Here is a 15550-nt window from a genome sequence, read left to right on the forward strand (position 1 = left end):
TTAATAATTATAATTAATAATTGTCTCTTGCTGATAATTGGGACCTTCCCCTGTCACCGTTAGGTCCCCTGTGCAACCCCTCTGCCTTCTCAAATCTTCAGGGTAACACAGAGGGATTTTTTGCAGAGGGGCACCCTGTTCGTCCTATAGACATGTGCTCCTCTCCCACCTCATCCCCCCGTTACTCCTGAAGGGATGTTGTTCTCAAGCCTCACCTCAGACGATTTATTCCTGGTTATTTGCTGGTCTAAATTCAGGGATGTAAGCTCCTTGAGTTGTTTTGTAGGGGGTCCCTCCTGGTTTTCCCCACAAAAATCCATCCTGGACAGCAAACCTCTCCTGGCCTTTGTGGCTGGTGTAATCCTTGGGCTTCTTTCAAACCGGGGAGTTGGACTCCATTCCTGTGGGGCTCTTCCAGCTCAGGATATCCTGTGATTCTCTGCAGCTGTTTATTCTCCACTTAGAGCTGGGCTTGTTGAGTGACTGGGTGGGAGGTTTGGACGTTGGTGGGAGCTCAGGGCAGTTTGCAGAATGGCCACGGTGTCTTGTGCTTGGACAAGTTTTCCACTGATCCAGAAATGTTCTGTTTGAAGAAGCACTTCAGTGCCCTTTTGGACAGATACTCGAAATGAAACATCACAAATACAGACAGTTTAGAGGGCAGGGATGGATGGGATCTTGGGAAGGAATTGTTCCCTGGGAGGGTGGGCAGGCCCTGGCACAGGGTGCCCAGAGCAGCTGGGGCTGTCCCTGGATCCCTGGCAGTGCCCAAGGCCAGGCTGGACATTGGGGCTGGGAGCAGCCTGGGACAGTGGGAGGTGTCCCTGCCATGGCAGGGGTGGCACTGGATGGGATTCAAGGTCCCTTCCCACCCCAACCATTGTGGGATTCCAGTGTTGGTTCCTGCTGAGTGGTGGAACCAACCCCAGTCCTGTGTCCCTGTCCTGCCCCACCTCTTCAGGGTGGATTTCAGCAGGACAAGCAGGGAGTGCCCATGGAGCTGCTGTGGAGTAGAGTCTGGAGTCCTCCCGTGTCCTCCCCCAGGCCCTTGTTGCTCTCCCAGTTGAGCAGGTGCTGTCCAGGTCCCCAAGGAGGGAGGTGGCTCTGGGATCTCCCCTCCCCTGCTGCTGCTGCAGCCCTCAGTGTGAAACGTGGCCTTTAATGGCACCTGATGACACGGGATTGTCCATTCCTCCCTGACCCCGTTTCTGCCTAAAACCTTGGCCAGCATTTGGCTAATTGGATGAGTGGAGCAGATCCTGCAATCTGGGTCAAGTCCCTCATCCCCCTGGGGCTCCTGCGGTGTTTTCTCGCTGCTCCGGGGTGACTGAGCAGGAATTTCATATCCACCCGGGGCTTTTTATAGCTGACCCACTTCTCTCCCAGGGTTGCATTGCAGGGGATGATTCCCTGCTGGGAGGAAATGTGCAGCTTTTGCTGGTGTCTGGAGCTGCAGCTGGAATTCTTCTCCTGGGAAGGAATGCCTGGAGCTGAGGGCTCAGTGCTGGATGTGAGGCTGAGGTGTCAAACCAGATGATCAGGTTTTGCTGCCTGTTTCTCCAGAACATGTGCTGATCCATGTGCAAACTCCTCAGCTGCTGTGGGTTCATGGACTTAGGAAGTTTAGGTTCTATTTCCAGGAAGGAACCTGAGTGTAAGTGCTGATTGTGTTTATAACATTAGGGTCCAGTTTTAAATCCCTCTTGGCACGAGGGAATAGCCAATAGCAGGAATTCCAAAGTGTGTTTTTGCCAAAGCTTGCTGACAGCGTTCATGGATTGAGGTGCTCCTTCGTATCCAGTCTTGGGGAATCTCTGGGTTAAGCCTTGATGAGCTGATTGCTAGTGAAAACAGCCCCAAACAAACCCAACCACTTCGAGCTCTCCTTTCCATGAGGCTTTTCATTCTGAGTGCTGGTATGATCCACCGTTGGATTTACCTGGGCAGAACCTGGATCACTCAGAGCTTTCCCAAATGGAAAAGTGTGGCCAGCTCTTCCTGCTGGCAGGGGCAGAGCTGAGAGATGCCCAGTAAGGGGAGGTGTGCTGGACGGGTCTGGGTGAGGGCAGGGCTGGATGTAAATCCCTCACTGAGGGTTTCAGCTCCCCTTCCATGAGTGAGTCCTTGCCCTGGGTCCTGCCTGTCACCGGGGTGTCCTGAGCCTGCCATGACCCTCGGTGTCTGTGAGTGGGGGGATGGATTCATTCCCGGGAAATGAGGAAGGTTCCCTGTCATAACATTTCATCCCTCTTAGCCCAGGAATCAGCACTAAACGTTGGGTTTTATTCAGCTGTTGCTGAATTTCCTGAAGGCTCAGCAGTGAAAGTGGAAGGAAGGAGCTCGTTCCCTGCCCTGGGCACTCTCCAGCCCCTTCCCAGCTCCATTCCCTTCCCTGGACACGCTCCAGCCCCTCAGGGTCTCTCCTGTCAGGAGGGGCCCAGAGCTGCCCCCAGCACTGGAGGTGCCCCAGCAGTGCCAGCACAGGGGACGGGCACTGCCCTGGCCCTGCTGCCAGCCCAGAGCTGGCACAGCCCCGGGGCCAGTGGCCTCTTGTCCACCTGGGCACTCCTGGGCTCGTGTCCAGCTGCTGGCACAGCATCCCCAGGGCCTTTTCCAGCCCCTCTGCCCCAGCCTGGAGCTCCGCAGGGGTTGGTGTGGCCAGCATCTCTCTCTGTCCCAGTTCCTCTGTGCTGTTTAGGCCCCTCTGGTAGCACAGGTCCCTTTGTGTCTGTGCCACGTGTGTCAGTGTTTTGGGGGTTCTGGCGTGTTCTCGGGGTGAAGCTGTGGCTGTGCCCATGTCCAGTGCCAAAACTGGAGTTGTGTGGGCCCTGAAGCCCCTGGTGCAGTCTGTGGCTCCCGCTGCCCAGGGTGGTTGTGGTGCAGCTGCTGGGAGCTGCTGTCACCCCAGGAGCTCCCAGGGAGCCCTGGCTGCTGTTCCTGGGGCACAGAGAGAGAGGGGCTGCTGGTTCCACTTGGAGAGGTTTCTAAAAATGCAGTGAAAGCTTTGAGGTGGAGCTGAGATGGTTTTGGAGTTGGGGTTATCCATGCTGGCAAACACATGCCACACTGCTCCCGAGGCAGCCAGCCTTGGACAGTCACAGTTAGAGGCTGGTTGGTTTGGTTTGAACCTTCAAACCCCTCTTGTTCTCACTTGACACCAACACCAGAGCACTGGTTATTATAAACAACTCATAAACACCTGTTTGGGTGGTTTCTGGCCTGTCCCCCCACAGTGCTGGGGTTTGTCAGTCGTTCCAAAGGCGTCACCACTGCTCTCTGGGGGTCCTCTCAGAGGTCCAGCACCTTCCAGTCCCATTCTCCTCCCCACCCCTGTCCTTCCTCCTGGCTGGGACCTGCTTATCCCCCTCACTGCCTCCAGCAGCAAGCTCAGACTCACGGTGGAAATATTTTCCTGCAAGGTTAGGAGGACACTTGCTGTGGGCCAGTCCTCGTCACACAGAGAGGTGCTGGAAGTGCAGCTTTTTCCACGGGGAATTCTTGAGTCCTTACATTCTATTCCGAAATTTTGGAATGCCAGTGAGCAGCACGGCCAGAGCAGGAGGGTTCCTCTGGAGTGTGTTGCAATAGGTTGGCCTGGAAGCAGAAAGTGGACTTTGAGCTCAGCAAAACTGTAATTAAAAGAGGTTAAAGTTGGGAAAGCCCTCGAAGCCCACCCAAGATGTAAGCAAGGAAATGAATTTTCTCCTGATGATTCTGTTTTTTTTGGAACCAGAAAACAAGGGTCATGAGGGGCTGGAATGAGATGGTCTTTAAGGTCCCTTCCAACCCAGACCATTCTGTGATTCTTGGGCCAGGACAGTCTTCAGGATGCACAGGAATGTGTGCTGTGAAACAGGTGACTCTTGGAGGGAGAACTCCACTGGGTGCCCAGGGAAGCTGTGGCTGCCCCTGGATCCCTGGCAGTGCCCAAGGTCAGGTTGGACAGGACTTGGAGCAGCCTGGGATAGCAGGAGGTGTCCCTGCCCATGACAGGGATGGGCTTTAGGGTCCCTTCCCACCCAAACCATTCCAGAATTAATGATTTTGTTGGCAGTGAGCTTGGCTCAGTTGGTCAGAGCTGAGTTGCCTCTCAGACTCAGTCCTGTGGCACAGTAGGATTTTATTTATTTACACACAGTGACTAAAAATGACTCAAGTGAAAGATCTGATCTGGGATTAAAAGGGCAGAAGAGAGGGGAGAAGGTACTTAAGGTGTATCTGTTCTTTCAAGGTGTATCCGTTTTGTTAAGAGTCTCTTTAATCCTCATTCCTGGTTCTTCTGGATTAGCTTGTCTGGCAGCACGGAGCTGCTGCTGCAGCTGGAGGTGTGAACTGCTTTGTTTATCTAACGAGGCTAATGTTAAACACGTTTCCTAAAGAGCATGAGGTGAGACTGTTACCAGGGGAGTGCAGACTGATCTCGGCCTGGGGACCCCTCTGGTCCTTTCCCGGCTGTCCCCGTGGCTGGAGTTGCTCAACACAAGAAGCTTCGATCCTGAGTTAGCAAAGCCTCAGGGAGCCAGGACACACATGGGGCAGCAGCTGGGTTAACCACAGAACCATTTAGGGTGGAAAAGACCTCCAGGATCATGGAGTCCAGCCTAGTGTTGGAGTCTGGGCCTTGTTCTCTGAGATTTCTGTGCTTTGGGGATTCTGGGAACCATCGACCTCTGGAAACACATCCTGTGTCCAGTTCTGGACCCCTCCTCCTGACAGGAGAGACCCTGAGGGGCTGGAGCGTGTCCAGGGAAGGGAACGGAGCTGGGAAGGGGCTGGAGCAGCAGGAGCGGCTGAGGGAGCTGGGAAAGGGGCTCAGCCTGGAGCAAAGGAGGCTCAGGGGGGACCTTGTGGCTCTGCACAAGTCCCTGACAGGAGGGGGCAGCCGGGGGGGTCGGGCTCTGCTGCCAGGGAACAGGGACAGGAGGAGAGGGAACAGCCTCAGGCTGGGCCAGGGCAGACTCAGGGTGGATTTTGGGAACAATCCCTTCATGGAAAGGGCTGGCACAGCTGCCCAGGGCAAAGGTGGATTCCCCATCCCTGGAGGTGTCCAAGAAAGCCCTGTGGGTGTGGCACTTGGGGACATGGGGCAGTGGTGGCCTTGGCAGTGCTGAGGGATGGATTGGACTTGATGATCTCCAAGGGCTTTTCCAACCTAAATCGTTCTGTGGTTCTAGGAATCTCCTAGAGGGCAGAGACACCCGGGAGAGCTGGTTGGTGTTCCCCAGTGACCTCCCCAGAGCAGCCCAGCACGATCTGCAGGGAGCCAGGTGGGGGTGGCAGGAGGCCAGACCCGTCCAGCCTCATCCTGCTGGGCTCAGCCCAGGAAGGAGCCCTTTGGAAGGAGGACACGGGGAGGGCTTACCTGGGAGAGGAGCAGGGGAGCATCCCAGGACAGGTGGGGATGGAACTGGAAGAGCTTTTCTCCCCTCGGCCCTGGGGTTCCCCGCTGGAACACGGCCTTCGCTCGCTCTCTGGGGGTGCCTGGTGACAAATCAATGGAATGTGGGGCTGCTGCTCCGGCCTGAGCCCGATGGGGATCGTCAGGAGCATGTCCAGGGAGGGAAAGTCAGGGGATACCACAGTGCCCAGGAGGGAAACGCGCAGTTAGAGTTGTGTGGGGGAATATGGCCAGTGCCCTGAGCTCCCTGTGAGTGGACAATCGGCACTACTTCACTTCTCTCCTGGTTTCCCCACCTGCAGTGAAAAGGTTGAAACCACAGGTGGAAATGGAGATATCCTTCATTTCTGGCCTTCCCTGGGCTCCCAGAATGAGCTTGGGGATCCAGCTCCAAGCTGGTGGTACAGGGTGAGCTGTCTCCTGGGCAGAGCTGTGTGAACATGGGTCAGGGAGGATGGAAACCAAAAACTGCACTGACCTGGCTGAGATCACCCTGCAAACACCTCTGTTCTGAACCCTTTTGCTGTGGTGTCTGAAGTTACAGTAGAGCTGGAAGTGGGGTGGGATGAGCCCCTGAGGCTGTACTGTGGGTGAAAGGAAATCCCACTTGGATCTGCCCGGAGAAGCTGTGGCTGCCCCTGGATCCCTGGCAGTGCCCAAGGCCAGGCTGGACATTGGGGCTTGGAGCAGCCTGGGACAGTGGGAGGTGTCCCTGCCCATGGCAGGGGTGGCACTGGATGGGCTCTGAGGTCCCTTCCCACCCAAACCATTCCATGATTCCATGGAAGTCAGGCCTCAACATCATTTAAGAGATTTTCCAGGACGGGGCCATCAGCTGGAGCTTCCAGAGCTGCAGATGGAGCTGAGCGTAGGGATTTATTCTGGGAACAGGGAGATGCTGCAGCTCAGCAGGGGGCTTGCAGAGTCTTTTCCAGGGGAGCTGGATGGGAATAACCTGGTGTTCCTGGAGGGAATGGGGGGCAGGGTCCAGGAGGGGCCGTGGGTTCTGCACAGCTGCTCAACAGAGGAATCGAAACTGCTCCTCTCCTTCTGCAGAGTCACTGCGGGCTTTGTGCTGAGCACTCCGGGTGGTTCTGGGCTGAGCCTAAGTCAGGCCTGGGGTTTGATGTGCTGGGCTCGGGTCAAAAGCTGATGATTAAGACGGAAACGAGGCATTTCCTGCCCATCCCCCCTCCTCCCCCCCCAGCTCAAATAAGGCCCAAAATATCCCAGTGACGTGCGGTGAGCGGCATCTGCCTGCCGCAGCCTCCAGCAGCTCCCTGGCCACCGCTGCAGCGTGTCAGTGCCCTTGGAAGGGAGCACAGGGACCCCAAGGAGCTGGGGAAGGGCTGGGAATGGGGCAGCTTCACAGAGGACCCATTTTCCTGGGCCAGAGTTAGGGACTTGCAGCCTGGGCTGTGTGCAGAGAGTTTCAAACAGCCCCAGCAGTGTCAAACTCCTGTTTCCTTCAGCTCTTAACACGTTCAGCCACAGTGCTCAGTAGCTGTTTCAGCCTAAGGATTTGAGGGTTTGGGAGTGTATCTGAGGTACTGGCCAGTTCCTGCAGCATTCCAAGTGGAGTTCCTGGTGGGGAGCTACCCCGTGGCTGTGGAACACTTAATTCTCCAGGGAGTTCGATCCGAGGGCAGCACGCTGGAAATAAAATTGGGAAATGCACAGAGAGAAGTCCTTTAGCCAATCTCTGGGACCTCTCTGCTCCCTGAGTCCTTCAGGGGGACGTGGGGAGTGTCTGTAGTTCTCCCTGGGTTGTGTCCTTGGAGAAGTCCAAGCCATTAAATGTGGGTTTTGGTGCAGTTGAATGTAAATTCAGAATGCAAAGGAGTAACTTCCTCTCAATCTGCTCTTGCTTGCCAGGTCCTGGAGAAATATCCCAACACACCCATGAGCCATAAAGAGATCCTTCAAGTTATCCAGAAAGAAGGACTTAAGGAAATCAGGTGAGTTGAGTAAACCAGTAAAGCCCACTGATGCTCTGCTTCCAGCTCAGGGTAGTTTGCTGTTACCCCTCCGCTCCTGAGGAATTTTGGGACTGAAATGTTGCAGCTTTGGGGTCTGGGTCCCATTTGCAAACAGCTCCCAAGTCCCCAAAGAGCTGGGTAAGGGTCATCCCCAACTCCCAGGTGTGCAGCTCTTCCATAGGATAACCCAGGCCTGGGCTTCAGGCTCCAGGGGCCAAAGAAAATGTAATAATTTTTCATTTCTTCTTTAAAAAAATAAAAGAACAGTCAGTTTGACCTAAGCAGAACTCAGAGTTACCCAGGGAGTAACAAAGCAGCCTCAGTTAAAGATCCTTACATAGAGAACTGGATTTCTGGTGCTGTTGTCCTCTGTGTTTCCTGGAGGGGGTGTGATTGTTCCTTAGGGACTTGCTGACCCCAGAGCAGCCTGGTGGGATGCTGGGCAGAGCAGGGCCAGCTCCATGGTACCCATCTGGTCAGGGCATAGAGCAACTCCAGTGCAGCTCCTGAGCTGCTCAGCTTAATTGCAGAGTCCTGGCTCTGCCAGGGGTGAGAGGTGGGGATCAGCTGTCCCAGGGATGGGTGAGGAGCAATAGTTCATGTGAAGTACAGAGTATTTCTTCTGTTTTCTAAGAGCAAAGCAAAAGAGAGGGGCATAAAGAGGATGGGCTGGGCCTGCTCCTCTATTTTGGAGTTAAGCAGCCGTCGTAAATTTGGCTTAATTTCTTTTTCCACTCCCCTTTGCCAGCTGGATCCAGCAATCCATCTGCTTTGCAGGGAATAGCCAAGGGCCCAAGTGCAGGAATTGTGCTGTCCCAGCAGCATCTCCCACTCGAGCTGAGGATGGCACAGGGCTGTTTGCTCTGGGAAATGTGGGATTTGTCCAATCACAGGGACACCAAATGAGCTCCTTTAGCTCCTGGGCAGTGACCACAGTGAGGTTCAGCTCCTGCCCTGAGGGTGCCCCTCACTTTGGGGGGGACAGCCAGGCTCTGCCAGTCAGGGGCAGCTGCAGTTCTGTGCTAAATATTGTTAAACTAAATATTGTTAACCCAAAAGCACAAACTGCAGCTCAGAGTCGGCCCCTTGGGCACTGGTCAGGCCTGGAGGGGCACTGGTCAGACTGGAGCTCACTGGTCAGTGCTGGTGGCCGAGCACAAGGGCAGCAAACACACAGCACTGACACTGATGAACCTTTTTAGCAAAATTCGGTGGTTTTGGGGCAGAGCCTCAGGCAGGAGCCCAGGTGGGACCCAAGAGATCCAGTCTGTGGCTGGTCAGGGCAGATTTTGGACCAAACAGCCAAAAAAAGCAGAGCAGAAATGCAGCTGTGCTTTTCATCCTTCTCAGCCTCCTCCTTTGAGAGCTGATCTGGGGCTGAGCCTGAGCTCTGGGAGTTGTTTTCCTCTCTAAAGGAGCTGCCTTGAGCACCAGGATCTCCAGTCCCAGAGGTGTTTGTGGGAGCAGCCAGGTGGGAAACTCCCATTTCAGCTCTTCCCCTTGGCCACACTGGGATGCTGGGAACAGATCTTTGCTTTTAGATATAACATCGATGTAATAAAGTTTTATTTTGATGTAATAAGGCTTTATTTAGGTTAAAAGGTGAAGGATTGTCACATTTGAGGCAGTTAAATTGCAGTCAGTGCCAGGATTTGTGGCTGGGTTGGGGTTCTGGTCAGTCACAGCCCGTGACAAGATGGGCTTAACACAAACCAGCTTTTCTTGAAGGAAAAGTCCTCATAGGGGAGGAATAAAAGCTGCCAGGTGAGCATGTGGAGCTCCCCGGATTTTGAGTCCTCCCATGTGGAGGTTCTGGGGGAGCCCCTGGCAGCAGGTGACACCCTCAGCAGGGTGAGGGCTGGGGGTCTGCTCTCAGTGCAGTTGGCTTTTCATGAACCCAGCTGCAGATTGATTTGGGAGCAAGGGGTTCCCACAAAGCCCCTCCTCCTTAAACCTCCTTTGGGGTGTGTTTGTTGTGGGTTTTAACTCCCCATCTACGGCCTCAAATGCTTGCAGGTGATGGGAGGGTGAGTTCAGCATCACCTTTCACATCAGGCTTTTGAAGATCCCAGATTCAGTGAACTGAGAACAGGTTTGGAAGTGACAAGTGCCTTTCCCAGAGTCTGGGAATGAGGCAGAGGGAATGGGGAGCCCAGCTGGGGTTGTTTCCCTGTTTGCCAGGGCAGCCAGTCCCTCTCCCTCTAATGATCCCTGGGATGAGCCTTGGGCAGGAGCTGCTTGGGGAGGCAGCTCCGGGGCATGGGGGGGGAGGAGGCACCAGGGCTGGTGTGGAGGGTTTGGGATTGCAGGGAATTGCGGTTGAGTGTGGAAAAATACCAGGGATTGGGGGAAGAGGGACTTCTGCCATGTGCAGGACAATTTGGGGGTTTGTGGATGAGACCAGGGCTTTCATAAAACTGTTCTGGAGCAGTCCAGAGCCCAGGGGGATCCTGGTTGACCTCACCTGTGTTTAGGGTTGTGCCCTGTTCCTCAAGGGATTTTAGTGGTGGCATTTGTAAAGGTCAGCCCAGGGCCAGGGCTCGGAGGAGTCGGGACTGGCTTCCTCAGACATCCCGAAGCTAAAGCTCCCCTTTTCTGTGCGATCTGTCATCCCCCTTTTCCCAGTTTGCCTGTTGGGACAGGCTGCCCTGCTCCCTGGAGAGCCTGTCCTGCCTGCAGGCCGCTGCTTGCCCCAGTGAAATCCATGGAAAAACGCCCATGGATGGGCAGCGTGCCCGGGGCTGGCTGCAGGACCTGCCCCACATCCCGGATTTGTGGCCTTATCTCCGCTGCCATCGAGGCTCGGGGAAGCCGGGGCGTGTTGTGGCACTGCCAGAGGAGGCTTTGAAGGTGTGTGGGACCAGCCAGCTCTGGAATGCGTGGGAGTGATGGGATAGGTGGGCACGCAGAGGCAGCAACAGGGAATCACTTTTGTCTGATGAGAAGGAGTTTTTTAAATCCATTTCCTTGGTCTCCCTGGGTGTGTTAAAACCGGGGTAAGAGTAGCTCATCAAAATGAGCTTTTTGGAAGATATCTCTGTTGGCTTCTCCTCTCGATAGCCCCACATGCTTGGTTTTCCTTGGATTTTGTATTGAACACCATCCTGGGAGCCTCTGGCCAAACACAGGGGCTGCTTTTGCCCAAATAATGGGTAAACAAGGAGATGCTGTTAGCACTGACTCCATCTCTGAGTGAGAGCAGGCAAGGTCCTCTGGCTGCTTCACTTCAGATATCCATGGAGCTCCTGCCATAAACCCAACCAGACTCTTGAACCACTTCTTGAGGGGAAAAAGGCACAGAAAACAAATTTCCCTTTTCACTGGTGTTGTTTGGACTAGAGAAGGAATCAGAGAGTCCCAGAGTGGTTTGAGTGGGAAAGGACCTCAAATCCCATCCAGTGCCACCCCTGCCCTGGGCAGGGACACCTTCCACTGTCCCAGGCTGTTCCCAGCCCCAATGTGCAGCCTGGCCTTGGGCACTGCCAGGGATCCAGGGGCAGCCCCAGCTGCTCTGGGCACCCTGTGCCAGGGCCTGCCCACCCTCCCAGGGAACAATTCCTTCCCAATATCCCATCCAGCTCTGCCTTTGTCCTGGGACACCCTGAGATCTTGTCCCAGGGGTTGGATATTGGTCACATTGGGTATCTGGGGTAGGACAGGGACATCCAGACATTCCTTCCTGAGGAATCACCAGCCTGGGTTGCCTCAGATCCCCCTGAGTGAGATCTTTGGAATGTGGGTCTGGTAAAATGTCCATAAAAACACAGCCAGCCTCTTGGGGTTGTCCTGTGCAGGATTTCTTACCCACAGCAGGGACTCTGTGGCTCTTTCACAACGTTTTACCAGTGGGAAAGGGGAATTTGTTGGAAGCACTTTAGTTGTGGGATGGTTCAGTGTTTGAGTTCCTTGGGATTGGGGCTGCAGCAGGGAGGGCTCCGGGGGTCCCTGCAGCTCCCAGCGGGGTTTGGCTTTCTCTGGAGCACATGAGCAGTTCCCAGGTGATGTTTGTGACTGAGGGCAGAGCTGCAGAAGGGAAGGATCCAGGGAGACCTGAGAGCCCCTTGCAGGGCCTAAAGGGGCTCCAGGAGAGGGACTGGGGACAAGGGCCAGGTTTCTGAACTGCTCGGTGTCTGTACAGAACACGGAGAGGGGTCGGTGGAATCCATACATAGTAAATGTAGGGGAAGATGTTGGTTTGAAAATCAATAGTTCAACAAGAGCATTGTTACAGGAATCAGGGTTGTTACCACTGGCAGGGAGGGGTAAATACAATTGTTGTGTGTAGGAGAATCTCCCATCGGGTGTCTCTGCATGTCCCTCTTACACAGGGGTGAAATCCATAACTAACAGAATATTCCCCTTCTCCCAGCCCAGCCCAGCCTGGTTGTGGCAGTTTTTGCTGTTTCCCCAAGATAAAATGGCAGAGAATTTTCCTGCTGTGCAGGAGGATGTTCACTGCTGCAAGGAGGAGTGAGGGGTGGAACCCTCTGCTGATGGGAACCTGAGAGTTTGACTCTCCCTCCTGGAAAACACCAGAGCTGAGGCCTCTGCAAATACCCACGTTTGGGTTTCTCCTCAGTTACAGGCTGGCTCGTGGTCCTGTAGCAGAAACACAGAGAGGATCCCAAAAGCACTGAAATTTTAACTGTGGGTCCCAAAAGCCTCAGGAGAAGGAGCTTCACTTCTGACTCCTGCTCTAAGATCAGGAACTGCTGGTTCACATTCCCTGGGGCTGAGAAGGGCCCCGAGCAGGGCCTGTGGCCACCAGTGCTGTGATCCTGGGGCTGCTGCCTGCACCTGACACCCACAGATGGAAGGGCTGGAAAGGGATTTGCTCCCAGCCATGACCTGCCATATCCCAGTCCCTGATGTTCCTGCAGCTCAGATCTGGTTGTGGTTGTGGTGACAGACTTTTAATTAAAGCTATTAATTAGTCCAGTGTGTTCGGAGGGCTTTGTGGTGTCCTCCAGACTGATCCCCATCCCAGGTTTCTCCTGGGCCCTCGGACACAGTGCTGCAAGCGTGGCTCCTGAGCTCCATCTCCGGCTGCACTCCCCTTGATCCTGCACCCATTCCTGCCCCAGGGGCACCCGGCAGCTCCAGGAGCCCCCAAACTGCTGGGTGCAAGCAGAGATCCCTGCTCGGGGTGCTGCCGTGTCAGGGTTGGTGCAGGGTGAGACACTGCAGGTGCCCCCAGGGCTGTGGGGAACATTCCAAATGTGCACTGGTTTGCATTCTTGGGGAGTCCATGGATCGCCCCTGGGGTGAGGAAGCTCCTGCTCCATTAAACTGCTGGAAGTTTGGGGTGCAGGGCTGCTGTATTCCCTGGAATTGTGAGCTGGGAGTAGTGCTGAGGGGGATAAGGAATGAGTGAGTTCCTATTCCACGGTGTTTCCACGTGGGGACTTCCCAAGGGCCCCCTGGCTCCCACAAGGTTCATTCACAGGAGGAGGTGGCAGTGAAGGTTTCCACGCTGGATTTGGGCTGGAAGCACCTGGCAGGTGTATCCTTCCTCACCTGGGCTCGGGATTCCCACAGGCTGCCCCCAAACCTTTGGGATGTGGTTGTGGCGGAGGGGGGAGGGTTTGTGCGGGTTGATGACGGGTCTGTTGTTTTGCTGAAGTTGTTAAAGGGGTGTTTCTCTCCTTTTTTTGGGCTGCACTCCACCTGCAGAAGGTAAGACCAGACCCAGCGCTGCTTGTTCCCAGCTCCTGTCCTAACGCCCCCCGCGATTCCCCATTCCCCGCAGCTCCTCCTGCCCCAGCCTCCCCTGCTCCTGGGAGTATCCCCGGTGTAACCCCGGTGTAGCGCTGCCCTCCCCGTGCCTCCGCGCTCCCAGCTGGGAACCCCGGGGCTTGGGAGCTGCTGCCTGCGTCCCTGTCCCTGCTGCCTGCGTGGGGCTGGGCTTGCATGTGGGGTTTGTGCTTCTTGTCTGGGGCCACGGGTGCTGCATGTTGGGAAAACGTAACCTGGGAAGGGAGCTGCTTCCCTAACCCTGCCCGAGTCCCGCTCTCCTGGCATGCCCAGCCCTGGAACCGGGGGGTCCTGAGCGGGGCCGGCTGCACCACTCAGCAAAGAGCTCCTGGGGTGAGCCTGTGACTCACGGGAGAGGGGAACCGGGGATGCTCCAAAGGGAAGGGTGGGAAATCCTCCCCTGCGTGGAGTCGTGCCTGTGGCAGCTTGATCCGGGCAGCGAGGTGGGAAATGGTTCCTGGGGGATCTTCCCTTGGCACTGATGAAGCTTCCCTGGGGCCCAGTGACCTCCCCCTGCCCAGCAGCTCCCTGGGCCTGCAGGGTCCCTGCTGGAGGAATCGCTCCCGAGGGATCCTGTGGCTGGGATCTACTGGGCAGGGAAAACTGGAGCTGTAGCACAAGGTCACCTTGGGAGAGAGAAATCCCTGTGGGATGAGCTGGGAGAGGGCTGGAAAGTCCAAATGCATCCCGAGGGAAACCAGGAGGGAAGGGCTTGGTCCCACTCTTGTTTGAGAATTGGAAAAGTCACCTCAGTCCCTGAGGCCTTGGAGCAGGACTGGTGGGAAGAGGGATTCCAGAGGGATTGCAGGGCAGGAAGGGATGCTCCAGAGGGATTGCACAGTGGGAAGGGATGCTCCAGAGGGATTGCAGGGCAGGAAGGGATGCTCCAGGGGGATTGCAGTGGGAAGGGATGCTCCAGAGGGATTGCAGGGCAGGAAGGGATGCTCCAGAGGGATTGCAGGGCGGGAAGGGATGCTCCAGGGGGATTGCACAGTGGGCAGGGATGCTCCAGGGGGATTGCACAGTGGGAAGGGATGCTCCAGGGGGATTGCACAGTGGGCAAGGATGCTCCAGGGGGATTGCAGGGCAGGGTGCTCCAGAGGGATTGCACAGTGGGAAGGGATCCTGCACCTCCTTCCTGCCGTTCCCCAGCAGCTCTCGGAGCAGACTCCTCACCATAACCTTCATTTTCCACTCAAACGCCTTTTTCCTGCTCAGCCTGGATTTGATGTGGAGTTTAAAATGTCCTGTGGAAATGGTGGCTGAAATTTGGGAATTCTGGGGAGGAAACCATGGTTTATGTGGGTCAGACTAAGGTGTTGGGTAGCTCAGGGACATCCTCAGCAGGACAGAGCTCGGAACATCAATTCCTTGTGCCTTGGATTGGCCCCGGAGCTGCCCCTTCCCTGCCACCACCACCCAACGCTGCTTTAGCCTTTCCAGCAGCCCCAGTAAATATGGAATGTGCCTGTCCTGCCAGCCCAGGGACTGGCACCTGCTGGAGGTGCCTTGGGAGCAGTTTGCCAGCTCATTGGGGAGAGTGTGGATATGGAAAATGGTCATTTTCAGAATAGAATGGATATTTACAAGTTGTCAGAACCCCTTGTTCAGGCAAAAATGTAAAAAAATGCAATTAATTTTTTTAGTCACAGGTTTGTAAATTCCAGAAATCTTTTAAATTGGTTCTTTTTAGCTGCAGTAGAGGGGAATCTTCACTAATGCACCACTTGCTGTGGCAGGCAGCACCAGCTTGATCCAAGCCTCATCCAACCTGGCCTTGGGCACTGCCAGGAATCCAGGGGCAGCCACAGCTGCTCTGGGCACCCTGTGCCAGGAATTCCTCCCCAATATCCCCTCCAGCCCTGCCCTCTGGCAGTGGGAAGCCATTCCCTGTGTCCTGTCCCTCCAGCCCTTGTCCCCAGTCCCTCTCCAGCTCTCCTGGAGCCCCTTTAGGCCCTGCAAGGGGCTCTGAGCTCTCCCTGGATCCTTCTCTTCTCCAGGCTGAAACCTTTTTTGGTTCCAGCTTAACCCCTGGATGGATTCCAGCTTCACCCCGCTGGCCTTTGCCAAGCTGGGAGCGCTGGATTTGTCACTCCCTGGCTTTTCTCAGGCTCCAGTCCCCTGGGAGTGAGGATCACACCTCAGCTGTGGGGAAGTGAAGTGGCTCTAAAACTTCAAAGAGCCAATAAACTGGGAGCTTCCCAGTTCTCCCACTGCAGGCCCTGGGCAGCAGAGCTTGGCTGGGGCTGGGTTTGCTGCCCCTGTGGTGGCAGATCTGCTCCCAGGCTGGGCTGAGCTCCTGGAGAAGGAAAAGCCAGGAAGCTTCAGTGTGTGCTCAGAATGCTGTGGGAACCTGAGCCTGGGAGGGGCTGTCTGGTCACTGCTGGGTCCCCTAAACTCCGGCAGGTGGGAATTTTGT

At 55.5% G+C, this 15550-nt stretch overlaps 1 protein-coding gene across 1 annotated transcript in view; it reads left to right on the top strand.

Moving 5' to 3' along the window:
• The window catches only part of ASXL2 (ASXL transcriptional regulator 2), a 65590-nt gene that overhangs the window by 11538 nt on the left and 38502 nt on the right, over positions 1-15550 (top strand). The window contains exon 2 of the mRNA XM_069011924.1: positions 7274-7356. Coding sequence (XP_068868025.1) covers positions 7274-7356 — 83 coding nt within the window. The remainder of the gene's footprint in view (positions 1-7273; positions 7357-15550) is intronic.

The sequence above is a fragment of the Aphelocoma coerulescens genome, chromosome 3, assembly GCF_041296385.1.
Source record: "Aphelocoma coerulescens isolate FSJ_1873_10779 chromosome 3, UR_Acoe_1.0, whole genome shotgun sequence".
In the NCBI taxonomy this organism is placed as follows: domain Eukaryota; kingdom Metazoa; phylum Chordata; class Aves; order Passeriformes; family Corvidae; genus Aphelocoma; species Aphelocoma coerulescens.